This window comes from Anas platyrhynchos, chromosome 2 (assembly GCF_047663525.1).
Source record: "Anas platyrhynchos isolate ZD024472 breed Pekin duck chromosome 2, IASCAAS_PekinDuck_T2T, whole genome shotgun sequence".
NCBI lineage: Eukaryota > Metazoa > Chordata > Aves > Anseriformes > Anatidae > Anas > Anas platyrhynchos.
The window spans coordinates 106,256,242-106,284,002 of NC_092588.1; the positions used below are offsets into that span (position 1 = coordinate 106,256,242).

General features: G+C 45.4%; 2 protein-coding genes across 4 annotated transcripts in view; one reads left to right on the forward strand and one right to left on the reverse strand.

Moving 5' to 3' along the window:
* The window catches only part of LOC113841358 (nuclear pore complex protein Nup153-like), a 36,101-nt gene extending 20,422 nt beyond the window's left edge, over positions 1 to 15,679 (forward strand). Inside the window, exons 8-16 of one of the 2 annotated variants that reach the window (XM_072034020.1) lie at positions 5,689 to 5,902; positions 7,954 to 8,202; positions 9,413 to 9,552; positions 9,635 to 9,757; positions 11,903 to 12,013; positions 12,151 to 12,189; positions 12,289 to 12,342; positions 14,592 to 14,750; positions 15,302 to 15,679. In XM_072034020.1, coding sequence (XP_071890121.1) covers positions 5,689 to 5,902; positions 7,954 to 8,202; positions 9,413 to 9,552; positions 9,635 to 9,757; positions 11,903 to 12,013; positions 12,151 to 12,189; positions 12,289 to 12,342; positions 14,592 to 14,750 — 1,089 coding nt within the window. In that variant the 3' untranslated portion in view covers positions 15,302 to 15,679. The remainder of the gene's footprint in view (positions 1 to 5,688; positions 5,903 to 7,953; positions 8,203 to 9,412; positions 9,553 to 9,634; positions 9,758 to 11,902; positions 12,014 to 12,150; positions 12,190 to 12,288; positions 12,343 to 14,591; positions 14,751 to 15,301) is intronic. The other variant, XM_072034021.1, reaches the window with a different exon arrangement.
* LOC140001661 (uncharacterized) lies at positions 1,527 to 27,492 on the reverse strand. 2 transcript variants are annotated; one of them, XM_072034039.1, is made up of 3 exons: positions 25,448 to 27,492; positions 19,654 to 19,746; positions 1,527 to 2,744 (listed from the first exon to the last, which is right to left on the reverse strand). In XM_072034039.1, the coding sequence occupies exons 1-3, from the start codon at positions 26,300 to 26,302 to the stop codon at positions 2,712 to 2,714; spliced, it is 981 nt and encodes a 326-aa protein (XP_071890140.1). In that variant the 5' UTR covers positions 26,303 to 27,492; the 3' UTR covers positions 1,527 to 2,711. The 2 variants fall into 2 exon arrangements, with proteins under 2 accessions (XP_071890140.1, XP_071890139.1); XM_072034038.1 differs by lacking the exons at positions 1,527 to 2,744; positions 19,654 to 19,746 and adding an exon at positions 24,748 to 25,012.
* Between the last annotated feature and the right edge of the window lie 269 nt (positions 27,493 to 27,761).

The following is a 27,761-nucleotide window of genomic DNA, read 5'->3' on the forward strand; positions in this document are numbered from 1 at the left end:
GCCGGAAGGATGTTGCTGCCTCCGGTGACTGGAGGTTACGGCCCTGCAGCTGAGGTGAGCCTGCATCACCTTTGCAGCTTCAGAAGGTTAGCCCTGAATGTCAACAAATGTAACCCTAGCTGCTGCTGCAGCTAACGCAGCTGTGTCTGAGACTCAGCATTTTAGCTTCTCTTCCATCTTGTTAGGGAGTGCATGCAGCAGGGGCAAATGTAACACGCTTTAAAGAAACTCTCGTGCCCTAGTTAATTGCAGGGTCTGCTGATGCGGTTGCATTGTGTGGTGTAAGTTACACGCTAGGCAACGTCTGTGTGTGATGCTTTGAAAGTAGGAAAGGTTTAGTTTTGCTGAAACCTAATGGGAGCGTAGAAAATAGCTGAAGGTGACTCTTTGGTTACTTGGTTTTAGCTTGCATGTTTGAGATAGTTTATAAGAAAAAGTACTGAATGTACGACAGGCTTGACATAATAGCGTTTTGCAAACCCGCATAAGCTGTTGTCAGCTCTGTTTGTAGATCAGCATGGATAGGAAAGGTCGTTCAGAAGGAGCGTAAGAGTACTCTGACATCTTTTATATCCACCAGGGTTATTTAAAAAATGTAATTCCATTTCTCGTGTTACAAAATGGTGATTTACTCTGGAGTGCTACTGCGAAGTGCCAGGACTTACATTTTGTGTCAGGAAGTACTTCAGTTTGTGAGATGTGTTTCAGGTTACCTGTAACGTCTCTCCTGCACTAGAAAGCGTTGGGCACGGGGACGATGAGCATCAAGCAGTGAGCTGCCCTCGAGTGGCATTTAACCATCTTTTAGAAGCTGTTGTGGGACTTGGCCTGCCCCTGCTTGTGTTTGACCTGCAGAACGTGTCCTCCCGCCTGCGAGCTGTAGCTTGCGAGTGCTTTTAGGCAAAGTGGCACTGAAAATATTGTTTAATTCATTGCTGGGAGTCAAGCGTGTTGTTGGAGGTAGCGGATCTGTAGCATGTGGTGTGCCTTCGTATGCACAGATTGACTTAGAATAAGTGGGGGGAATAGGGAGTTTGCTGTTTCTTTTGGCAAATACGTTGGTTGGTGGTGAACTGCTGCAATGAATTGTGTTTTACTTAATGGAGAATACCTGGAAATAAGATAGGCAGTTTAGGCATCACGTTGTCGACTTAAATCCTAAATATAAAAGTATGTTACCATCCATCTTGCTAAATCTGGTAACTGCTAATGGCCCTGTAAAGACCATCTGGTGCTATGGGCAGTGTATTTCTTGATCATCTTAATTCTGAAAACTTTAAACTTCTTGTCTCCTGGGTTATGCCAGAGTCTGTTATCCTCATACCAGGTATTGTTGTAGTTGTCGTTGTGCTTGTTGAGTCAGAATAATTGGTTTAGACCGTGTGGTAAGGGAAAACCAAATCTGAACTGCATTTTGTTAGTGCGGTTCTATAGACTGGCTTTGAGACTTAGCTGCAGACACGCTGCATATGTGAAGCAGTCTTTCAGTAAAGAATAGTAACCGTACTTATGCGTCCCTTCTTGGGTTTAAGAACACACTCGCCTAAGACTGCTCCTGGGTCTTCAACGTTTGGTTTTGGTGCTGATAGGTGTCTATCTCAAAGTGTAGCACAAAACGTGCGCTCAGATCTACAGCACCACCACTGATCTCTGCTGAGGATTAGCGACAGCCTAAAGTAGTGCTTTTTACCAAGAAGGAAGGTGTCTTGTGCTTTGCACCCTCTCTTGAAATGTTGTCGGCTGAAGGTGTGGACCAAGCTTGAGATAAGGCCGTTCAGCGCCACAAGGATTTAACCTAGCGAGTTAGACACTGATTTAGCTGTCAGAGCATCTACTGGCCTTTTGCACTCGGGTGGAAATGGTAACAGTGGGCTGTGTCTTCATGGGAGAAATCATCAAGCAGCGCTGAAATGTAAAGCAGCAGCAGAATTTCCCTGGGAGGTTCCTTCTCAAGCTAGCTACGGTAAGGAAAAGGAGGCTCGCTTTGGCATGGGGAAGCATAATCCCTTCTTCACGATTTTTAGAAATAAATTTGAACTAGTCCAGTTGCTTTCAATGAAGTGGTTGGTTTTTCCACTGTCGCGTAATTAATGACATTCCTGTAACATACTGTTCATATTAAGTCGTAAGCTTTATTGTCTTTTTCTTCTAACTGAAAAACTCTGCTGTCCTGCATCCAAACCGAACGCACTCCCTAGACAGCAAGAGCTTGGTTAGTCCGCAGGCAGCCTGAGCCCGCGCTGCTGCACAAGAGAGGGGATCACGTCGGGGTTGGCACCAGCGCCTGTGTAAGCACACGGTGAGCTGGCCCCGGGGCTGCCCCCAAAATACATCACAGCCCACAGGTGAATGTTTGTCTGGGTCGGTTTGATACAACCCGCATGGTGTGCGCACACTCAATCAAAAGGAGGGAGAGGTCTCGTTTCTTCCTTCTCGTGTGCTGGCTGCTTGATCTTGCTCTCCCTCCTGGGCCGTTTGCGTTGCACCACGCCAGCTGAATTCATTAGTCCAGCAGGGAAACCCGTGCGTTTTGCCAGCTTAACGAATGCAGCCAGCAGGGAGGGCAGCCTGCTGTGCGCCAGAGCTGGCACAAGGTAACCGTGGGGGATGGAGAGAGCCTGGAAGCCCTTTTTGGTGGTGGGAAGCGCTTCCTCCGATCCGCTGCCGCTCGCTGAACTTCACCCTCAGGTGCAGGCTTTCTTTTTGAGGATTTACTGATTCGTATGCTTTAAGACCTGAGACTCCTGAAATTGGAGGAGAAAATGAAAATACAAGAATCAGAGTTCAGCTGGAGGTAAAAAGTTGATGCTGATAGAGGTGTGCATCTAATGAATTAGCTCTTTTATCGGGTTGTGCTTTTTGCATCTCTGAAGAATTTGTGTTAGTGTGTTGCCTTTCTGGATAATTGTTTTAGTCCGTCCTTTGTCAGAGAGTGGGATTTACTTAAGTCTCTCATACTGACATCAGCTCTGTTACAAAAATAGACGGTTTCCAGTAAGGCATCGTTGCCAAGTCTTCCTGCCAATACTTTTGCCCCCATTGCTGTGTGAGAGACCCCTGGCAAGCTGGGAGAACTGTCCTATTCCTTAAGTATTTTTTGCCAAGAAATAGCCCGCTTTTAAGTTTGGAAGTTAAACTGTAACATTATTTTTTCCCTTTATATAAACCGTTTAAAGAAATGGTGTTTCAAAGTAGTAAACTAGGACACCTGGTTGTTTACTGGTATTCCCCCCTCTGTATCTTTTGTTTCGGGATGCCTCTGAAGGCAGCTTGCCTCTGGTAACTGTAGCTACTGTTGCTTGGTGTGTGTAGACCTTGCCAGAGAGGTATGTAGCAGGGCTGCGGGCTCTTGGGATGCGCAGCATTTGAGGAGCTGCTGTAAATCCCTATTAGTAAGCTATTGGGCCTTTTCAGGGGGTATTTTTTGGTGTGCTGTGTTGTTCTCCTTTCCTGCTGCTATTTTAGGACGAGAATAGCGTGCGAGTGCGTTTCAGACGAGCAGGCAACTGTTGAGACTGACGGCAGCTCTCAGGCTGCTGAAATCAGTGGGCTAATGCTGAGTCTGCTGAAGGACGGGAGCACAGTCACCGGCTGAAGCGCTGCTCCATGCGGCTGGGGTGAAACTGCCTGTCCTGTGGCAATGGGGAGCCCCCAGAGCAGCTCCCTCCTCTGAAAGCAGGGGGCTTGTGCAGCAGCCTGTTGGGTGTTAAACCCTAGAGGGATTAATGATGGCAGTAGGGAACCTGGGATGTGGTGCTTTATTTCTGGGTCTGTAGCTGTGACGGGCAGGTGGGAGACACCATTGGGAAGTCCTCAATTTCTTGAACCTTGTCGTGAGTGGGCACGTGTGCAGGGTGTGTTTTACTTCTGGGGGGAGCGTTTGTTTCTTTTTTTGGCAATATCGATGTTAGATGGCAGGCTCTGGCTCATTCACAGCGCCTGCCTTGTTCTTTTGCGGTCATTTAATCAACCTTTTTGCTGTGCAGCAGGAAATTGGAGGTATGTTTCAGCATATTTTACTTTTCCTTGCTTTGGCATTGACAAAGCTTCTTGTCTTACGCCATGCACGGGTCGGATGGAGCAGGCTGTCAGTACTTCCCACTTGTGGCTTCTGAAAGGGCTGGAGAAATTATTCGGGGTTCAGTTCTTTCTTCAAATGCCACTGATGCGGGGAGCAGCAGCCAGGCTGCCATATGCAAGAAAGGGTCAAAGCAGTCTGGCTTTAGGTTTGGATGGTAAAATGTCATCTTGGTTAATGATTCGTCTAGCTAGGCTCTGTAGTTACTCATTTAGGTTATTCAAGGTGACGGGGTGTTTGCTCTTCTGAGTGCCTGTGACTTGTTCCGTCTTGAGTCTCGGGCCGCTTTCTGTACGGGGAGGATTTGCACAGCAACAGAATCCTGCAGGCCTATTCTAATGTCTGTTTTTGCAAACTTGGACCCATGTGAGTTCCTGATAGGCTTCCATTCATCGGAGAGGAATATTGGCCCCAATAAAAGGGGAACGTGGAACTGAGGGGCAGGGGAGGAGGAAGGGGCTGCCTCCGCTGGTACCGCGTGTCGGACTGTGTGTCAGCTATGGCATTACGTGCGTTTAATGGTTTTTGTAGGGAAGCTGAGGCGTAGGATTTTTGGAGAAGAATAGCAACATCCAGAGCATTTTGTACCTGTGTGCGTTTTAAGGTCTTAACCGTGATGGCTGTGTTTATTTGGTGGTGTCCTGCGTGGTTTTAACTGTCCTTGGGTATTTATTCTGTCTTCGTGCAAGTACACGATGAAATTACAGATCACTAGGAAAAATGTCAAACCGTGAATTAAGATGTCTTTCTGGAGAAAGGCTTTGTGTTTTCGGTCTTCCTTTCTTCCTCTTCCCATGCCTCTCTCTTAACCCCAGATTCAGGGCTGTCTGGTTGTCTTATTTTCCGCAGTTTGCGTTATCATGTATGGAAAACCTAAATGATTCAGGCTTTTGTTTTGGCTTCTATGCTAATTTGTTTTAAGAGTTGAATACAGCACAGTTCTTGTTTCAGAATGATTAGACTGTAACTTCTGCATGTTCAAACTACATTACCAGTTTTCGACGCCCAAATAGTGGTTTAGACTAGACAATCGTGTTGCCTGACACCAGAGAAGCAGGCGAGCAGGGCTGTTGGTGCAGACCCAGCCAGACCCGTGCGTTAGCAACTGATGAACAGATTTTTGCTCAACTTGATCACCTCCTGCCACTTGTCATTGCGTTGGGGTTGCTGAGTTAGCTTTCGTGTTTGCTCGCACCAGGGAGGCGAGCAGCCCGTCGTGTGGCTGTAGGCAGGCTTAGTTGGTTTTCACGTGAGAGCGCGAAGAGGAAGAGTCCTGGAACAAGTCTGTAGGTCAGGAGGTATTTAGGCACAGAGTTTCCTGATGCCCTTGCGAATTGACAACCTGCAGGTGAATTTTGGCAGAAGTTTCAAAATTTTGAACTTTGCCAAGGTCACTTGGAAGTGCAGAAACCGGTAAGTAGTCGTAAATCAATGTCAGCTGAATTTGAGGTGTACCAGAAGTGTAGCGGTCCTATGCTAAGGATCAACCTTGTCGTCGTCTTCTGAGTATGTGCTATATAATATCTGTCTTCAGGGTCCGTGGAAAGTTGTATCCCAGCATATGCCGTTGACTGTGTTTCTGTAATTAAACGAGTGTTTTTTCTTTCAAGCAGGGAATAATTAGCAGAGTGACAGAAACGGTGAAAAGTATTGTACCGGCGTGGCTGCAGAAGTATTTCAATAAGCGTGAGAATGAGTGTGCAGCTGCAAATAAATCTGCAAACCAGGCGGCGACTCCAGTAAACCAGCATCATAATTACGCAGATGGAGGTACCCTAAATGATGGGAGATACATGCCTGAACGAGCGACACTTAATAGACAAGGTACGTGAAAAATCATTCGGAATTCTGGCCAGCTGTATTTATTCACAGGTTTCTAGTTTTGAATCCGAATATCAAAAGGAAATTGGAAGGAGGGTTTTGACAGAATGAAAAAACAAACAAGAAAGTCGAAACAACTGTTTGTGAAACTGTCTTAGCTCTAAACTGTCCGCACAATTACGAAGCATACCTCTTATGCTCTTGGAAGGCATCAGTCAACTTTACGTACTCTATTAGCCAGGTGCTAAATGCTGGAAAGAACTCATTTGCAAGTGTGCTAGGTTGCATTTTCCATATTTTACAAGAAACGGAATGAAAATCTAATTGCGTAAGGCAATTAAAAATGAATTTGCTTTGCAGTCTTCAAAACAAAATAATAGATGCTAGAGTGGCACAGGAAAATTCCATCTCGAGTCCTGACTTTTTTTGTTTGGTTTTGTTTTGGGCTTTGATCAATTTAGTCAAGTTCCTTGTTAACTTAATGGAGAACTAGGGAACTTGTGCATGGATGTGGTTTATGACATTATTATCCTTAAAATATTCAATAACCTTAAGGTCTACGCAGGGGGAAGGGGTGTCTTTGAACAGGTATTGGGAGCGTTGGCAACGAGGTTTGTAACCCCTTTACTGCATGAAAGATGAATTTGTCTTATATCCGATGCCTCTCACTGTTACTGTAGTCTTATTGTATAAATCCGCACATACTCTTACTGGAGTTTCTCTTAAATTAGCTGTTTTGGGGGCCTCAGCTTTTAATAAGTAAAGAAGTTTGGTCTGAGTGTGCGTAGATAACCATAGGTAAACTGGAAAGTCAGTTGCTTCTGTTGTTGGCAGAATCAAAAAATAATGCGGAAATAGCTTTGCCTCCAATCTCATCTAATTGTAAACAAGGAGATTGATTGCTTTCTGTGTAGCTGTAGCTTGGGAATAAGTTTGGAGAAAAGAATAGAGAAGGTCTTCATGACTGAGGAACACATGTTGGCTTTTCTATGTAACTGTGTGAAAGGAGCTTTCAGTAAGAACAGCTGCACTGCAAGCTTACTAACTCCAGGAGATCAGGAGCAGGTGGACATCCTAGAACCTTTTGTAGCTTATGTAGCTGTCTGTGGGTGTTACTTGCTCTGCTTAAGAATAAGATATTTTTTAAAAATTATTACTTCATTTTTAAACAAATGTGTTTCTTCAGCTCTGAGGTATCAATGTGCTGGAGCCTATATTCCTTGCTTAGGTGGCCTTCAGCCCGAATAACTTTGTGTATCTCAAACGGTACTGTTCTAAAAATCTGCTCATGGTTTGGAGAACTAATTAGTGGTACTGCAGTGGTTATGAAGATTGAACTAACTAGTTTAAGCTTGAGTGCGAGCATCAAGAGGATAGTGGCGCAAAGTCATTTTAATTGCCCAGATTCCCGGGGGAGACTGTAGGCTTTTATCAGGCCACTGGCATTGTTTGCAGACCCTTTGCTTCAAGAGGGAAAAATGCTCATCTGGTTACTTGGGTCAACGTACTTTTCCCTTGGGTCAAAATCCCAGTAGTTAACGGGTAGGAGGTAGTGTTTTGCCTCTAAGATGAGCTGATCTGGTAGAACTTGGGAAAAAAAGTACTGCAAGTGTTCATTTTCATGCTGTGTATTTAGATTAATGACCTTTGTTCCACCATTATATAAGCTGCAGTGTTATCTGTGCCTTAGCATGTAATCTCAAATTTTGTAAAGCTTCTTGCAAGCTGTACATGCGAGGAGGAGTATTTGTGTTTGACTTGGTGAAAGGCCAAGTCAGTGTTAGAGCATTTGAACACGGGGTCGGAATCTGGTGTTGTGAAACCTCACAGTTAACTTCTTCTGAATGCAACATTAATACTCAGTATTGCAAGCAGTGTTGTTGTTGTAGCCAGACAGTTAGATGAAACGGTATCTGGGTGAGGAAGAAGTTAAATTTGGCTTCTCTATTTTTGCGCTTAGAACTTGGCAATAGCATGGCTGTTGATAGGAAACAGGTTTTGGCTTCTGTGAGCTTGTCTATAGCAAAGCTAATTATCTCCCTGTTCTTGTCTAGAACCATCCACAAGTAGCTCAGCACTGAACTACCCAGTTGCCTTAACAAGGCCCGCTCTTCATCGGAGCCATTTGAATTATACCATGTCGGATTCTTCTGTCCCACCTTCTCAGCCCTCCACATCTTCAATATCTGGCATTGGCAGTCCTGGACTCTCTTTCATAAAAGAAATCAAAGATGCTATCTCTCAACAAGACAATGACAACATGTCAACAACCAGTGGCTTCTCCTCTAGAGCATCTGACAAAGGTGATTTTTCTGTTCTCTGTTTAGTTGACTTTTTTTTAATGTGAAGTACTTTGTGTTCTTTAATATTGCACATCACCTTAGTAAACAAAATAGGAGAATGTCAGCTTTGGATGCAAGAATTAAATTTGTTTTAGTGTTTTAGAAGTGTATAATCCTATCACCTTTTGAATAGAAGCCTGCTTTGGAATAGGTTTGTGATACCCTGCTGTTACAAAGAGTCGATGCTGAAATACACACTTTCAGCTAGGTTATATGTAAATTTTGAACTGGGATGGTAGGAAATCAGGCTGACTTGCTGTAGCTTGACAACTAGGCTGATTGTCTAGAAGGAAGAGTGACTCAGAATATCTAACAGACAAGACATCTGGTTAAATGTGAATAAGTGTAGGTGACAAATAGAATCACAAGATGTTTTCCTGTGTTTTAGCAGGAGAAGATAAGGAAAGTACTCTGACATAACACGTTGCGGGCTGTTTTTTTGACCTTTCTTGGTAGAAGGCTTCAGCTGTCAATACTTTCATGTCTTTTGCCAAATTCCTTAAGGAAGGCACACCATTTTAAAATAAGAAATAAGCATTGTGTCGATGTAGATTGGTACCTAGGTCTTCTCATTGAAAGGGCAAACAGCAGGTTTGCAGCTTTTTCTAGTCCCCCAGATAGACAGGGACTGAAGTGTCCTCAGCAGGTTTTTCAGAGAACTTGTGTATGGTTGAGAGTAGAGTTGCTGGGCTTTAGCAGTGTAACCTGAGTGCACTACAACTTTCTGGTGTGTCGTCGTAAAACATATGTGGGAAGAAGATCGTTAACTCTTAGAGCAGCCTTCTAGGAATCTTCCAGGTGTAAAACCTGTGCAATTATGATCTGTGCTGGCCTCCAGCCTTTCACCAACATAGAAAAAAGCTTTGTCTGTACAAATGCACTGACGTTTATGCAGTTCTCTTTGCTTTTAGCACAAAAGGAAAAAAAAATCTTCTGCACTGGAAGCACAGTATTAACTTGTTAAGATTGCTGAAAACTACTTGCAGCTCAGTGAACAGTTTTCAAGTTTGTAGCTGTTACTTGATTTTCAGTCTGTACACGAAGCTGTTTAAAGAAGCTGAAGCCACGTTTATTTTTCCGTGTTGAAGAACTTGAATTAGTGTGGTCTTTACTGTTAAAGTTCTGTATGTACTAGAGACGTTTACATTTAACATATATGTCACTTTGGCAGATGTTGGAGTTTTAAAAAATACTTCTTCATCACTGCTCTGGACCACAGAAGCTGATAGAACTCATTCCCTCTCGCAGCATTCTGCAGCTAGCTCTAAGAAACCTGCATTCAGTTTATCTGCTTTTGGAGCAATTTGTGCTGTAAGTACTGCATAGTCTTTCTTTCAATCACTTTGAATGTGTAGCTGGTTTTCTGTCCACTTAACGTACTGTGTTTCTGTAGGCACGCGGAAGCACATCTGACTGTAAGAAAAACCAGCCTGGGTATTCTCCATTTTACCCTGGAAAGACGGTCTATGGTGGTGCAGCTGTAATACCAAAGCCGTCGATGATAGAACCTTATCAGGTATGAGAAAAGTAGGGTAATGGGAAATAGTGATGGAAATAAAAAAGCAGCACTGCCAAAGGAGCTTTGAGCAGGGAGCTGAATATGTGGTACCAGTTGCTCTTCTGCCCTCTTGGTCTACAAAAATAGAAGAGATTGATTTCGGGTTAAGTTCTTTTTTTAGCAGTTTTTACCACAGGTAATACTTGCCAGAAAGAGCAAGAATGACAGTTTAGGCTAGTTGTTGGTAGTTGGGGTTTCCTCTGTTGTTACTTCTTTCAAGAAGTTCCATTTGAATGCCATTGTCTGCCTCTGACTACATTGCATGGTGTTATTTTAATGTAAATAAAAACAATGGCAGCATAACTTTGAAAAGTTGTGTTTATAGTAGCAAAAGCTACAGTAGTCAAACCTGGCCAATGTTTATGTGTGGATCTTTTTTTGCAAGCATGCCTGCACTCATGCTATGGATCTGTTGTATAAAACTGCGCTCTTTAAAAATATCTAAAATTAACTTTGCTGATCCTTTGCTCTTCTGTTACGTAGAGGCATGCAGGCCTAAATGCAGTCCCAAGATAAGCAGTAACGTGCTTTCTATTTTGAATGATTCATATAGTTCTTGAAGAGAGGTATTTGCCCCCAAGAGTTCTTGGAAATAGCAAATAAAAACTGCTGACAACTCTGATTAGCTAGAGCTGAATCGAAAAGGAAAGTCAAATCAGGTTTGGTAGGAATGCATTTAAATCAATTTGACTTTTATCAATAAATCAAAAGGAATTTTAAGGAAATGAAAACATGGGTTTGCTGGATCTGTTCTGACAGTCCAGCTCTGCAATGGAACAAGGGCAGTAGCTCACTTAGGGGAAACCTTGAAAACTTGTGGTTCAAAGCTGGGAACCCTCTTTGGTCAGCTATTTTTGTTTTCTAACAATAGTAGTGGATTATGGTAACAAGAGGAACCAAAATACTAGGCTTTTAAAGGAGAGAGAAGCTTGCTTATTGCTGCTTGCTGTGGCTTACAGCGATGTACTAGAGAGTCCACCGAAGTGCAACCAAGACGATCAAGGGTCTGGGAGCACCTCTCCTCTGAGGAGAGGCCGAGACTGCTGGGACTGTTCAGCATGGAGGAGAGGAGGTTCGGGGGGGGGGGGATCTTATTGATGTATGTAAATACCTGAAGGGATGGTGCAAAGAGAGCCATTCTGTTTTCAGCGGTGCCCAGTGCCAGGTCAGGAGGCAACAGGCACAAACAAAATGAGGTTCTGTCTGAACATCAGGAAATGCTTTTCTGCTGTGCGGGTGATGGAGCCCTGGCACAGGTTGCCCAGAGAGGCTGTGGAGTCTCCCTCTTTGGAGATCTTCAAGAGCTGACTTGACATGGTCCTGGGCAACCTGCTTGGGGTGGCCCCGCTTGAGCAGGGGGTAGAGCAGGTGATCTCCAGAGGTCACTTCCAACCGTAACCGTTCTGTGAGTCTCACTTGTGTTTTTATATGCTGCATGGTCTGCTTCCTGTCTTCATATCGTGTGATAAACACAGAGGGGTTTAACATGGGAAGAAAAAAGTCACACCAAGGGAAGTTTTTGCATGATATTTGAAGTTGGGTGGTGCAAATAAACAGTTCACTTTTTCAGTGTAATATTTAGATCTGTTACAGTTGAAATCGGATCTTTATCTTTTAAAACAAAGATTTGCAGCCAACTTTAATCTTGGGGGAAGGGAGGAAGCAAGAGAGAAGTAAAACTAGTTCCTGGTTATGATTGTATACACTGATTTTAAGATGGTACACCTACACCATCGTGAAACTCTGAGGTGTGTGTTGTTAGCGAAAGCACTTTCTGTACCACAAGCCTTTTCTTGAGTTCTGTTTCCCTGATTACTGCTTTGGAGGCCTTAGCAGTCCTAGCATCATCCGTCTTGACCTTTTACAAGTATGGATTTCTTTTATTACTCGCGCAACAAGCACGTGCAAGATGCACTGAGGCCCAAGGTAAACTTCGTTGTACTCAGCATGTACTCTTCTTTACGGCTTGAACTCCCAGTGACTGCATTTTTCTCTGTCATCAGAATATATTGGTTATATCATCAGTGTAGCCTTGGAACATAAAATACATGCCTCCTTAACTCGGGATTGACCATTGTAACACTTAAAATGCTAATTTTCCAGGTACAAATGAGAAGGAGAGTTAGGCAAGCAAAAGTGCAGTCCCACGCTACCTTAAGTACCGCAGCACGGTGCGTCTTGGAGGCACTGGAGGAGCTGTCAAGCCCTTTGATGGTAAATAGCACTTCTTTTAATCCGTTTTTGCTTCACGTGGTTCTAAAACTTAGTAAATGTGCCATCAAAGGAGAAAGATAAAACTGTTCTTCCTTATGTTGTGTCAAGTTTAACTTATTGCACTATTTTTTCAACAGGATGATGAAAAAATGCCACCTCTTTTGCCACTGAGTTCTGTAAGTTGACCATGAACCCCCATGTTTTTGTTGCAGGGAACCCTCTCTCAGGGAAAAAAAAAAAGCCCTCTAACATTTAGGCTTTATTTTTTCCCTTAGCCTCCAGACATAGATGAACTGAATATTCCTGACCTTCAGCCCAAACGAAGAAAGGTAAGAACCAATAATGTCTTAAGATGAGGTAGATAACTTTTCTAATGCTTTATCACTATTAGAAAAATTTTCTCAAACCTCAATGACAACATACGCGTCTAATCAAGTTAATATTGGCATCTATCTACAAGAGGTGAAGGGCTGTAAAGATTACTCACGTTAAGATTTGTTATCTTTGTAAGTTGAGAGCAACGACTCTAGACCACACGAAGTAGTTTTATCTTGTCCCCCAGTTTGGGGTGAAGCTGCATATTAAATTCCTGTTGAGGAAATTTTTTCTCTTGAAGAAACGATCACAAACAGAAAAATACTGCTTGACTGGTCATATAGACTTTGTACGGACTTGGGTGTTCATTTAGGCACAGCAAACTATTTTCCTGCTTTTTATCACCATTCAAGGTAAAACCAAGGAAAATCGTTAATTTCTGACACTATAAATCTTATGCTCCGGAATTCCTATTTGGAGGTAGCACAGAATTGGTGATAGTGCTGTGGTAAAGCATGATTTCCTTTCATTTTGTTTAAAAAATGAAAACCGGTCATCTTTTTTTGGTGACTTTAATTAGGGGTGTCATTGGGTTTATTAAATTGCAAAACCCTGAAAGGACCGCTTTAAGATGAGGTGACTGAAGGAAAGAACAGGATGTGCACACTCTTCATCTTCTGTTCTAATGAGAAAAGGGACAATGTCTGAAGAAGTTTCTGTGCTAATTCCTTGATTGGATGTGTAATTAAGTTTACAATCACTTGAGAGTTTGCAAACATGTCAGCTTTCCTGTGCCATCTTTTCACCATATGCCAAATGACAAAGGCATTGAGAAGTGAAGTCTATCATAAATATTATCCAAATAACTAAAAACAAATCTGGTGTGAACTCTCAGTTCTACTATAGAAATACACCTGTGATAAGGCATTAAGAAAGATCTGCCAGATTTGCTACAGAAAGCCTGAAGTTGTCAGCCACTAAATGAATGTTGCACGCAGCTGTCACTGGGTAGAAGGAGATAGATTGTCTCTTCATAATACTGGAATTCATAATGCTTGGCAGGAGAAGGGTAGCCCTTGATGAGAAGCAATTATTTGCGAAGGAGATGATTGTGTGTTTTCCTGCTGAAGTGAACGTGGGGTTGACAGAACACTTGTGCACTCAGGCTAAACTTCTGCAGCGGGTCGCTGCAGCGGGTCGCAGTGATGTGGTATTTTTCTTATTTCAAGGAACTGTACCAGGCAGAATAGCTCTTGGTGTATTAAATGCCTAACTGGGGGAATTAATATTTTTCTTTTTTACCTTTAAACCAGCAGTGAACCATCGTTCACTCGAAGGAGATTTGTGAGCTTCCATAAAACGTATTTTATTCAAGGTTTCAAAATGAATGTAATAATTTTTAGAAAGATATACTTTTGTACACTTCATAGGTGGTGTGAATTCTGTTACTAAGAGTTGGGAGATACTGCGAAACTAAAGCTGCAATGTAAACCATTTTCTGTTGGTATTGATTTGAACAATAGCATACTTGCTAAGACTGTATCTTCTGATCGTTAAGACTGCAGGTGGAGCCATTGGTAAATCTTTTAGGCTTCAGGATTTGTTTTCTGTTTGACAGTTCAGTTAAGTCAGTTCTGCAGAACATGCGGTGGTCTGTGTTAAAAAGTAACTCTGGTCTGTGAAAATGTGTTGAAAAATGAAGTCAAACCCACTACTTGATGTGCATCTAAATGCACATCTAAAGCATTGGATCATAGTTTAATGAATGAGATTATTGTAAGATTGACAACTTTATTTTGAATGTGTTCTATTGTTTGTGTGACTTTGAAGGGGGAAAATGTAGGGAATGTGAAGCCCAGAAGCCTGTATAATTAGTTGCTTAACGCTTTGAATGTTAAATTAATGAATTAAGCTATTAAAAAAAAAAATCAGTGTTGGCAGAGGAAAAGATAGGAACATATAGGAACCCGAGTTATTTTAATTATGGTAGCATGAATTATTTTGTCTACAAAGCTAACTGCCACATTTTGAAATGGAATTCAGTCAGACTTTGGCTACTTAAATATAGCTTTATGGATTTTGTTACTGGTTTTCTGGTGATTTCCCTCTATAGGTTGAATGCTTTTTGGAATTCTCAAATTGTATTCACAGAGTGCCAAGACCGATGGGAGCTTTATAGTTCTGTAATTTGTTTTCATCAATAAATACTGGAATTATTTTGGGTAGACGTCAGGATAAATTGATTGCTGTTTCCCTTTCAAAGCTGGACTCCCAGAATGAGTCCCCGCATCCACCTGTAAAGAGACTTGTGAAACCAAGGTTAAACCTTCATTCAATGCGTCGGGTCCGGTACTCTAAACCAGCAAAGACTTCAACTCCTGATTCCAGCAAAATTTGCAACAGAGTAGACACAAAGTACTAAGTAAGTACATTTTTGAGTACATTTTTGCTCTTCATATTGATTCCACTAAGCAGATTCTATATTAGAAACTCAATAATACGCAAAAGCTTTGTTCTCCACCCCGAGGTAAAAGCTTATGTTGCAGATTCCAAAAGGAGGATTCGGCTTGCTCTTACAAATTTGGTACAAAACGTAATTGTGTCCTGGAAGGTTTGCAGAGTTTTTCACGTGGAGGCATTTTGTGTCAGTGTTGAGAAACTATCTTGTGTAACATCTATTAGAGTAGAAGTGAATTAAATGGCTCTTGGGAAGGTCTCATGGCCGATTATCCTTAAACGTCATCTTTATTCGTCTTTCAAGATAAAGATAATGCAGTCCTAGCCCGTAGGATTCCCAAAAGTTGGAGTTGTGAGGTTTAACATTTTAGAGGACTAAATATCTCACTAAAATAAGTAGGTCTAATAGCTTATTACATATAGCTTAAAATACATCTTATCAGCCATTTCACATGAGTGTTTTTTGTGTGCATGCCTCAGATCCGATACTTGTACTTACCAGGCTTTTATTTTCAGATCCACAGCTCTACTTGGATGTTGATGAAATGAACAGACAGTTTATGGAGACAAGCGAAGAACTCTACGATTCACTCATGAATTGTCACTGGCAACCTCTGGATACGGTCACTTCTGAAATCCCCTCTGCTATTTAAGTGTCTTATATAGCATGACCGTTATGACCAAGGTGCTAAAACTACATTTCTTCTACGTTATTCTAGCTCATAAGTTTTAAAGCACAATGATAGGTTGGGTTTTTTTTGCTATGCTTTTGACAGTTTCTGTAATCTTTTTGTTCATCACTCTCTTCTTCATGTAAATATTCTAGAAATGTAAAGAGTTAAATGGGGTCTAAAGATAGACTTGCCTGTGTAAATAAAAATTTGTTTCTGCAAACCTGCCAGCAAGGGATTTTACTTGTACCTGTGTGCAGCACGTTCTCTTCTGGCTTGTGAAACTTAACAAGGTAGTAAGGGTATTTCATCTGCCTTTATTTTTATATGGGTGTTAGGACACAAGCGAAATCTCGTTTTCACTTGTTTTCCTGGTCACTTAGGTAAGTGACAAGCCAAGCCCTTCATGTGCTTGCTTAGATTGGAAGTGTGTATGGGAGACACTTTCAGGCCTTGCTGTGGAGCACCTGTCTGCTCCTTCCTGCAGGCTGCTGGCTCTAACTGTACTGCTGATATCTGCTAGGTCAGCTGAAATTGGCTTCTAAATCTGGTATTTTAAGCATATGGAAGCGTAGACTTGAACTGCCGTAGCTACAAACATCCCATGGAACGAGGATGAAGTCTGTTGGCACTCTGCATCAGCATTCAGCTTTCCCTTGACCTTCTTACTGGTAGACTTCTCAGCTGACTTACAGCAAAGAAGTTGCTGCAATATAATACATATTCTTAAGCTAACAAAAAAAATCTTGGAGAAAACAGTTTGCTGGCTTAAAGAAGGAAAAATAACACCAGGAACAATAAAAAAAAATAATCCTAGTAACAGCTCCTTAAGTTATATCCTCTGCTACTCTCTAATTTCTCTGGTCTTCCTTCATTCATGGTAATGAAGTTTATAAAGCTTTGGTAGAAGGATGACAGTATTCAAGTCAAAGGAGACGAGAGCAATGAGGAAAGCTTTGCTTGAAGCTAGAGCGGTCTTGCAAGTTGCTGCCTTTATATGCTGTTCTCATCTCGAAGGGTGTAGAGTATTTTCCAGTCATAGGGACTCCATAACCCTATGAGTATTGAGAAATAGTTGCTAATTAACAGTGTATATAATAATTAACTGAGGCTGGAAACAAAAGAATATTCTTCCAAGAAAAAAAAGGAAGCAGAAATTACTGTACTTAATAGTGGTGGAAGCTGTTAAACCTAGCCGACACAGCTTTGGTACTGCCCTGTGTGTTTTGGGGGCAATATAAACCATAATTACTGTGATGGCAGGTAAGAATCAAATTCTTATGGCTTAGTGTAGTTAGGGAAAGTAGCAGTCGTAAGCTGGGTGCTGTTCTTGAATGTAATACAAATTCTCCTTTGTGACTCCTCAGTACTTAGAGGTTACTTCTAGCTGATCAGCAGAAACAGCTTCTGTTTGCTATTAGCTGTTGGGTTTTTGCTAGGAGTGTTTTCAGTCCTGAATTGAAATGACGACATCCTGAAACAGAAAAGGCTTTTGGAGTGTTACAGGAAACATGTTCTTCGTGGTTCTAGTGCCGGTGTACATGTAGGAAGAGACAGAAGGCAAGGAACCTCACGTAGGCGGAGGGGGTGAGGTGGGTGAGGTGGCATCACAGTTTGAGCCGTTGCAGTTAGATCTTCCCAAAGCATGGAAGCAATGTGGCGGGGAATCAGGGGCTTGGTGGGTTGCTTCCTTGTGTGAGCCAGTGAGTCTTTAGAGGGGCAGATTAATAAGACAGGAGTTAGAGGTGGAATAGATGAAGCAAAGAAAATCTGGGTGGGAAAAGGGTTGCTTGTATATGTATTTGGAATTGTTTCAGGGGATTGAGCTGGGGCAGATTCAAGGTAATAGATGCAGCCTCCTTGAATTTGGATGGCAGCGCTGAAGCTTCAGAGCCTTACAAGGTTTGATGCCACTTCAATTGTAGTGCGATTTTTTTTTTAATCTATTTTCTTCAATGTGAGCAGCAAGGCAGCTTCCAGGTGTGTGCCTGCTTTGACATGGCTTGCTTTGCATCACCAAACACAGTAGTTAGGTTGCATCGAGTACTTTGTGGAAACACTCGTTGTGTTGTCAACTGAAAAGGTAGTGCTACAGATGTGTTGGCCCAGCAGAAACAATGTGAAGTATCAGTGCTGTTTTTTGGCCTTTGAGAGGCTGGTCCCTAACATGTGACTTGTAATGAGGGGCCCACATAGATAGACGATTTCATCTAGTCTGACACTGTGGTGGTGTATGACCCAAGTGTATAAACATCAAAAAATCAGGCTGTGGCCACCCATTTTATGCAGACTTTGCCTATTAAGGTCTCTAATGTACAGCATAGAGACGTGCACCTTCTGTTCTGGACTAGATAGTGCAGATACCAGTTTTGTAGTTCAGTGAATGAGGTTGGTTGGGCTGTTTGTTGTCCAGAGCTGAAAAATGTTGGGAGTGTATTCTCGTGTAGTCTACATAAATGAAAATGATGAGAGGAAGAGAAAGTTGATTGCAGTCTGTGTGCTGCTGTTACGAAGTAGTTCTCTGACGTCTTTTTCCCTCTCCTGAGATTTATTAGCCTATTTCCCTTTCCTGTTAGGAGTGCATACCTGGATTGGGATGGTGTGTGCAGTGCAGGTTCTTTACTGTAAGAGCACAGTGAATGCCAGACTTCTTCCTGCTCTGCCGTGTTAACCATGAATCAATGCTTCCTGAACTTGTGTTTGCATCAGAACTGCTAGAATGCCTTGTAGAGTCTTTTTACTGGGTAAACTTCACAGCTGCAGTTACAACTTCCAGCCTGTATTAGCTCAACACATTGTATTGGTGCCCACCATCAGTTTGACGAAGATGGGATTGCAGTAGGAACTTGCTTTCTTTCTTCTTTTTAATTAAACAAGTCTTTGAAGCGACTCTTCTAAAACCACTATGCTTCAATTCAAGTTTTCTGTTTTACTTAGCTGAGATGTTTTTTTCTTCCAAGCGTGATGAAGTTTTCTACAAGAATATGCGGGATTATTCTGGGTTGTGCCTGCGTACACGAAAGGAGGGGTCTGGGGTGCCTGCGGGCACAGTGGGAGGGGTCCTGGGTTCCTGGGTGGGACGCTTTGACACTATATAAGATGATGTCACGCAGCAGTAAATTGGCTTACGGCACAGAACGCTGGTCGTTGTGTCCGTTTGTCCAGGGGCTTTCGGTCGGGATATCCTACATATGGTGACCCCGACGTGATACGAACCCCGACGTGCAACCGGTTGGCGCGAGTTAGGCGCGGTGCGTACGTGCTAGGTATGCGGGAGGCCATGGGGCCTGGAGTCGATGAGGTGGTGAGTACTTTAAAATCCTTGGCCAAGGAAGCAGGAATAGCTTTACGAAAGAAGGACATACGGTCCCTCTTGTTTTGGGCGACACGCCGGAATCTGGCGGGGTCTCCTGTTCATTGCCTGAGACAGGCTACTTTAGAAGCGGTGGGACGGGATTTATGTGACAGCGCTTGCATCGGGAACAAAGAGGTGCAGACTTTACTACCGACCTATGGGTGAGTGCGAGCGGTTTTGGAAAAGGTAGCCAACGAGGCATGCCTGTGGGCTACTGTGCACCGCATGCTTTTGTCCGATGGGGACAGTGAGAATAAGCAGGCTCCTATGGAGCTGCCGATAAAAAACAATCTAAAGGAAGGGTCAGGGCAGGCGAAGGAGGAGGCTCGATCGGGGGATGAAAATAATGTGGAGCAGGAGAAAGAAGAGGGTGGGAAACCGTTTGTGCCCCCCCTGCGAGTTCGGTCGGATCGTGAAAGAATAGCAACACCTAGTGCTCCTCGGGCGGAAGGGAGCACTGTACATACTTCATCGGATGGGTTCTTTTGGAGGGTAAATGAGAAGGGCTCCCTTATTCTGTTCCCTGCCGGGGGTCCTGAAGGGGCAGGGGTGGCATCCGGGCAGGCGCCGGCGTTTTCGGGCTCCCTCCGGCTGCCGCTGTATGCAGCCCCCCCCGCGTTTGACCCTGGAGGGCGGGAGGGGGGGGAAGCGCGGGTGGAGTTTTTTTCGGAGAAGCCCCTACCAGTGGAGCAAGGAGTGGAGATTCATGCATGCTGAATGACAAATTATAAGCCAGAAGCCTACATAGTTCTCTCCATCAAGGCAGATTCAGCTTTAGTGTTCTGCAACAGCCTACTAAGTGCCTAAGAAAACAAGTCTAGCTTCTTTATTAGTTTACTTACAGGAAATGTAGATAGCACTTCTGCCTCCGTAGACTTCACAATTGGAGATGAAAATGCAAACGCAGGACTGCTAGCATTACTTGTTGGCTGTATCTGTATTTTCAAAAGAATTCAAGGCTTACATTTAAGAGCAACAACTACCTGAATTCACTACCCAACACAAGTCCTGCAGTGACGTTGAAAAGCTTGATGTTTCAGTTATTTTGCAGAGAGAAGTAGTAATAAAACAAAGTCAAGTTTCCTAGTGGGTATAGGACAATATCTTCACAACCAAATTCCAGAAACCCAGAGGAAAAGCTGGAGATGCTACTTAGGTCTAAATGCATGGAAAAGCAAACCAGGAAGCTGAAGAACGGTAAACTCAGCCCAGTGACACTCCAAGAACTTCAGCAAACACCTCAACGTATTACATCAGCTACCTACTTCAAACCATACAAAAATATTTCAATTGCTCTGGAACAGATTGATGTTTATTTTATTGCAATAATATGCCAATTATTGCACCCTAGGCTCATTCTATGCGAGGCTTATACGACCACATTACCTCTAATTTAATAACTTCAATAAAGTTGTGGTTTAACCATTGTAGGCAACTAAGCACCACACAGCCACTCGCTCACTCCCTTCAAGTGGAACAGGGAAAAGAACTGGAAACAAAGAAGTGAAGTTGTTAAATTTGAGGTACCATTAATGACTCATCACAGTAATGGCTACCTGGAAAGACGAATGCCATAACCCTGTACGTACCCCCAGCTCCCTCCCCTTCTTTCCCCCAGCATTCCCCCTTTTGCTGAGGCGATGGGCTCCGGGGCAGACGTGTTCTGCAGCGGAGCAGGGGACCGAGGCGGGCAGGGCTTTTTGTCCGGCATCGAGGCCACTCAGGGGAGCCGCCGGGACCCGGCAGTCCTCGCGAGGGAGGCTGACGAGGCGCGGGCGGAGCCAGCAGCGCCCCCTCCCAGGCTGTTTAAAAGTTGCCCCTAGGGAGCGCGGCGACCAGGACGGGCAAACAGGGTGTGGCGGTTAGCGCGGCAGTTAGCGCGGCAGTTAGCGCGGGCAGGGCGAGCGGGGGGCCCATCGTCGCTCTGTTGCAGCTGCCTCTCCCTTCGGTGCTTGTAACCTGCTTGCGGAGAACCTGACCATGGTATCAACCAGGCAGAAAACCGTGGCCTCCGCATCTCGTGCGGCATCTCCAGCCACGGTCACCAGTGTGGCTACTCAGACGGAGGGCTCGGGGAAACACGCAGCCGTCCAGGTCCTGGGCTGCAGAGTGTGCCCCAGCCTTCTGTCGGCCTCCGACAGCAGTGGTGGGTATGCCTGTGGGAGGTGTGCCCAGGTTGAAGAACTGCTCAGCCAGGTAGCGGTGCTCCGGGAGGAGGTGAACAGGCTCAGGAGCATCAGGGAATCAGAGATGGAAATTGACTGGTGGAGGTGCACTCTACCCTCTCTGAGGCAGGCTCACGAGCCTGCCACAGCACAGGCGTCTCCTGTTATGCAGAAGACGGAGGTTCCCTCCTCCTGCCAGGCAGCGGGAGGAGACCTAGATCAAGGGGGGGAATGGAGGCAGGTGCCTATTCGGGGTGGTAGGCGAGCCCTCTCTCTGCCCACCTCACCTTCTCATCTACCCTTAAATAATCGATACGAAGGACTAGAACAAGACAATCTGAATGACAAAGTAGATAAAAACCCGTCCCAGTTGGAGGGGGCGCCTAAGACAAGGCGACCTACACATCGCATTGCCACATCATCCTTCAAAAAAAGAAAGAAGGGCTATTGTTATGGGGGGCTCCCTTCTGAAAGGGACAGAGGGACCGATATGCCGACCGGACCCAACCCGCAGAGAAGTCTGTTGCCTCCCTGGGGCTCGGGTGAGAGACTTTGCCAAGAAAGTCAAGCGCCTGGTACGGCCCACTGACTACTACCCGCTACTGGTCTTTCAGGCTGGTAGCGATGAAGTAGCAATGAGAAGTCCGAAGGCGATCAAAAGAGACTTTAGGGATTTGGGGCGACTACTTAGAGGATCAGGGGCGCAGGTTGTGTTTGCCTCTGTCCTTCCGATAGGGGGGATCAAAGCTGAAAGGCGTGCTGTTCACATAAACTCGTGGCTTCGAGACTGGTGTGACCGGCAGAACTTTGGGTTCTTTGATCACGGGAAGGTCTATGCTACACCGGGCCTGATGGCACCGGATGGGATGCGCCTCTCTCAGAGAGGGGTAAGGATCTTGGGTCAGGAGTTGGCAGGGCTGATAGATAGGGCTTTAAACTAGAGTCGAAGGGGGAAGGGGCTAAAACCAGGCACGCCGGTGAAGACCTAAGGGATGGTACGCTAGAATCAGAGGGGCTGTGTGCCAGTGAGGTCCTTCGGTCAGATCCACAAGGTGCTGAGTGTAAGGAGACGCACCTGAAATGCTTCTACACGAACGCACGCAGTATGAGGAATAAAATGGATGAGCTAGAAGTACTGGCCCAGTCCCGCAGTACGACATCATCGGCATAAGCGAAACCTGGTGGGATGAGTCCTGTGACTGGGGTGTTGCGATAGATGGTTACAGGCTCTTCAGGAGGGACAGGCAGGGTAGGCGAGGTGGTGGGGTGGCGATGTATGTGAAGCAGGGGCTGGACTGTGTGGAACTCCAGGTCGGCGATGGCAAAGTTGAGAGCCTCTGGGTAAGGATCAAGGGACGAACGAATAAAGGGGATGTCGTTGTGGGAGTCTATTACAGACCGCCTGGCCAGGACGATAGCGCCGATAAATTATTCTTTACAGAACTAAGAGAGGCCTCGAGATTAACTCCCCTTGTCCTTATGGGGGACTTCAACTTGCCAGACGTTAACTGGGAGTGCCACACGGCTGACACGAGTAAGTCCAGGAGGTTCATGAAGCACCTAGATGATAACTTCTCGGTGCAGGTGCTAACGGAGCCAACTAGGAAAGGTGCCCTCCTAGACCTGTTGCTAGAAAACAGAGAGGGTCTGGTGGGAGATGTGGTGATTGGTGGCCGCCTCGGTCATAGCGACCATGAAGTGGTTGAGTTCAAACTTTACGGTGACAGAAGGAAAAGTGCCACCAAAACCTCATCCCTAGATATGGGGAAAGCGGACTTCAGGCTGCTCAGGGAACTAGTCAGCAAGGTCCCCTGGGAAGCTGCTCTTGAAGGCCTCAATGTCCACCAGTGCTGGTCATTCTTTAAGCGATGCCTCCTAGAAGCACAAGATCAGGCAGTTCCTAAATATCGCAAGTCAGGCAGGCGGGGCAGGAGGCCGGCGTGGCTGACCAGGAACATTCTAATGGAGATTAGGCAGAAACAGAGAGTGTTTCGCTACTGGAAGGAGGGCCAGGTGTCATGGAAAGAATACAGGGATGCTGTTCGTGTTTGTAGGGAGAAAATTCGTGTGGCCAAAGCACACCTAGAGTTGAAGCTGGCTGTGGCTGTGAGAGAAAATAAAAAGGGTTTTTTTAGATATGTGAATGGAAAAAGGAGAACTAAAGAATACATAGGGCCGCTCCTTGATAGGGAAGGTCTCCTCACAGACAATGACACAGGCAAAGCAGAGACACTTAACGCCTTCTTTGCCTCTGTCTTCAATGCCGATGATGGGCTTCGGGACCCAGGGTGCCCTGAGCTGGAGGACCGGGACAGTGGGGATGACAAACTCCCAACCGACCCTGAACGTGTGCGGGATTTGCTACTCCACCTGGATCCCTACAAGTCCATGGGTCCGGACGGGATTCATCCCCGGGTGCTGAAAGAGCTGGCGGACATCATCGCGGAACCTCTCTCAATTATTTTTCAACGATCCTGGGAATTTGGAGAGGTCCCGGTAGACTGGAAGCTGGCAAATGTTGTGCCGATTTTCAGGAAGGGTCAGAAAGAAGACCCTAGCAATTACAGGCCTGTCAGTCTCATCAGTGCCTGGTAAAATCATGGAGAAGATGGTTCTCGAACTTATTGAGGCGCACCTGGGGGACAAAGCAGTCATTGGTCCCAGCCAGCATGGGTTTGTGAAGGGTAGGTCCTGCCTAACTAACCTGATTTCCTTTTATGATAAGATCACCCGTATGGTGGACCAAGGGAAACCAGCTGATGTGATTTTTTTGGACTTCAGCAAGGCTTTTGACACGGTTTCCCATAGGATCCTACTGGACAAAATGTCCACCATACAGCTAAATAAAAACATCATACGATGGGTAAGCAATTGGCTAACCGGCAGGGCCCAAAGGGTTATGGTGAATGGGTCTGCGTCAGGCTGGCGGGCGGTCACCAGTGGGGTCCCTCAAGGCTCCATTTTAGGGCCGGTACTTTTCAATATTTTTATAAACGATCTGGATGTAGGAATAGAAGGTATTTTGAGCAAGTTTGCTGATGACACCAAACTTGGAGGAGTTGTGGACTCCAATGAGGGTGGAAAGGCCTTGCAGAGAGATCTGGATAGGTTGGAGAGCTGGGCGATCACCAACCGCATGAAGTTCAATAAGAGCAAGTGCCGGGTCCTGCACGTGGGACGGGGAAACCCTGGCTGCACGTACAGCCTGGGCGATGAGACGCTGGAGAGCAGCCTAGAAGAGAGGGATCTGGGGGTCGTGGTAGACAGCAAGTTGAATATGAGCCAGCAGTGTGCCCTGGCAGCCAGGAGGGCCAACCGTGTCCTGGGGTGCATCAAGCACGGCATCGCTAGTAGGTCGAGGGAGGTGATTGTCCCGCTCTACTCTGCGCTGGTGCGGCCTCACCTCGAGTACTGTGTGCAGTTCTGGGCACCACAGTATAAAAAGGACATGAAACTGTTGGAGAGTGTCCAGAGGAGGGCTACGAAGATGGTGAAAGGCTTGGAGGGGAAGACGTACGAGGAACGGCTGAGGGCACTGGGCCTGTTCAGCCTGGAGAAGAGGAGGCTGAGGGGAGACCTCATCGCAGTCTACAACTTCCTCGTAAGGGGGTGTCGAGAGGCAGGAGACCTTTTCTCCATTAACACCAGTGACAGGACCCGCGGGAACGGGGTTAAGCTGAGGCAGGGGAAATTTAGGCTTGACATCAGGAGGGGGTTCTTCACAGAGAGGGTGGTTGCACACTGGAACAGGCTCCCCAGGGAAGTGGTCACTGCACCGAGCCTGTCTGAATTTAAGAAGAGATTGGACTGTGCACTTAGTCACGTGGTCTGAACTTTTGGGTAGACTTGTGCGGTGTCAAGAGTTGGACTTGATGTTCCTTAAGGGTCCCTTCCAACTCAGGATACTCTATGATTCTATGATTCTATTTATTGCTGGGAATGATGCTAAATGGTGTGGAGTATCCCCTTGGTCCTCTGGGGTCGGTTGTCCTGGCTGGGTCCCCTCCCAGCCTCTTGTGCATACCCAACCTCCTCGCTGGCAGGGCGGTGTGAGAAACAGAAAAGGACTCGTCACTGTGCAAGCACTGCTCAGCAACAGCTAAAACACCAGTGCCTTAGCAACACTGTTTTGGTCACAAATCTGCAACGCAGCACCATCTACTATGAAGAAAATTAACTCTACCCCCGCCCAAATCAGTATAAATAGCTTGCCATAAAAGCCACACCCCATTCCCCCCCCGAATCCCGCAGCATTTGAAGCAGTTACACAATCGCATTAAACAGAAGTTTGCAAGGTCTAAGACTGAGAGAAGCAGAATCAAAACATTTGTGCGTTTTTCCCCAAACTGGCATGCGACCCCAATTTATTCAGCCAAGCACAAACTAACATTCATTAGCTTCACGAGCACCACACAACTCGCAACAAAGCGGCATACTCACCCGAAGAAGTACTGACAGCAAAAAGACTTACCTGGCCCGCCGCCGTGATTGCCATGTCTCCCGCCGCCATTGAATTTGTCATGCTCGTCGTAGTCGTCGCCGCTGAATTTGTCTTGCTCTTTGCCAGTGTTAGATAAGGTATGCCCGTCGCCACTGCTGGGTATGTCACGCCCGCCGACACCGTTGGATATGTCACGCTCCCCCCTGCCACTGAGTATGTCATTTGTTCTACCTCCTCTTCCTCCGCCTCCTCTTCCTCCTCTAGACATGTCATGTTCGCCTCCGCTGCTGATGGATTGCCCGCCCCCGGCACTGCAGCTGGATTTCCCACCCCCGGCGCTACTGCCGGGTTTCCCTCGCCTGCTGCTGCATTTCCTGCGCCCACTGCTGCTGCTGCTGCTGGATTGGCTGCGCCCACTGCTGCTGCTGCTGCATTTCCTGCGCCCACTGCTGCTGCTGGATTGGCTGCGCCCACCGCTGCTGCTGCTGCATTTCCTGCGCCCACCGCTGCTGCTGGACTGGCTGCGCCCACTGCTGCTGCTGCTGCTGCTGCTGGACTGGCTGCGCCCACCGCTGCTGGATTTCCTGCAACCGCATCTGCTTTGCGACTTCCCATATCTCCCGCTGCTTCTCCATGGCCCGTGCCCGTCGCTTCCACTCTTCTTGAAATTCCTGTTTTCGCCGCTCGATTATCCAGGCCAGCTCCTTCTGCAGGGCTTCCCATGCCTTTTGCTTCTGCTGGATTCGCTCTTCCCGTCGCTGCTGCCGGCGTTGCCATGCCCAGCGCTGCAGCAGGCATTGCAATGCCCGTTGCTGCCTCTGGAGAGGCAACGCCCTTTGCTGCTGCTGGAATTGCCATGCCCGTCGCAGCTGCTGGAGTTGCCATGCTCGTTGCAGCTGTTGAAACAGTGCTTGGTGACGCCCAGACAGCACTACTACCAACAAAACTAAAATTGAACTGAGGCAGCGACGCAGTACCGATGGGTAGGGGGATGAAAGCTGGTCTTCACATTTGTAGCATGCATGCTGAATGACAAATTATAAGCCAGAAGCCTACATAGTTCTCTCCATCAAGGCAGATTCAGCTTTAGTGTTCTGCAACAGCCTACTAAATGCCTAAGAAAACAAGTCTAGCTTCTTTATTAGTTTACTTACAGGAAATGTAGATAGCACTTCTGCCTCCGTAGACTTCACAGTTAGCAGTCCTGCATTTGCATTTTCATCTCTAACACTACTTGTTGGCTGTATCTGTATTTTCAAAAGAATTCAAGGCTTACATTTAAGAGCAACAACTACCTGAATTCACTACCCAACACAAGTCCTGCAGTGACGTTGAAAAGCTTGATGTTTCAGTTATTTTGCAGAGAGAAGTAGTAATAAAACAAAGTCAAGTTTCCTAGTGGGTATAGGACAATATCTTCACAACCAAATTCCAGAAACCCAGAGGAAAAGCTGGAGATGCTACTTAGGTCTAAATGCATGGAAAAGCAAACCAGGAAGCTGAAGAACGGTAAACTCAGCCCAGTGACACTCCAAGAACTTCAGCAAACACCTCAACGTATTACATCAGCTACCTACTTCAAACCATACAAAAATATTTCAATTGCTCTGGAACAGATTGATGTTTATTTTATTGCAATAATATGCCAATTATTGCACCCTAGGCTCATTCTATGCGAGGCTTATACGACCACATTACCTCTAATTTAATAACTTCAATAAAGTTGTGGTTTAACCATTGTAGGCAACTAAGCACCACACAGCCACTCGCTCACTCCCTTCAAGTGGAACAGGGAAAAGAACTGGAAACAAAGAAGTGAAGTTGTTAAATTTGAGGTACCATTAATGACTCTTCACAGTAATGGCTACCTGGAAAGACGAATGCCATAACCCTGTACGTACCCCCAGCTCCTTCCCCTTCTTTCAACAACTGTACAGCAAGAACACTGAAAGTTAACTCAAAACCTGTGCAGAACAAAGAGGCACAGATCAGATTTTTCTTTTCCTTTCCTATACTTTGGTCATCAGAGCTCTAGAGAAGCATCATCCTTTCTAACTACCCTCACACCTCTTCAATTAAGAGTACACTCTCAAGACAAATGAGACAGCGTTCCTCTTGCAAAATTAAGCAGGAGGGTTGCCGAAGTTTCTAAAGTCACTACAGCAGTGACTTTTTTTTTTTTTTTTTTTTTTCCTAGTATAGTTTCAGAGTTCTTCTCTGATGGACATAAGCAGACAAGCGAAGACAAAAGATATTCTGTTTACCTGAAGTACTGGTTTGGACCCCAAATGAAAAAGCTGGCTTTGCTTGCTCAGGTTCCTTCTCTGATGGTTTAACGAAACTG

Excerpts from the sequence above, each read along its gene's own strand:
- LOC140001661 (XM_072034038.1), bottom strand. The coding sequence starts at position 26,302 with ATGGCAACTCCAGCAGCTGCGACGGGCATGGCAATTCCAGCAGCAGCA. Across the intron at positions 25,013-25,447 it reads CAATCACGGCGGCGGGCCAG|CGAGGAGGTTGGGTATGCAC; the intron begins GTAAGTCTTTTT and ends CCGCCCTGCCAG.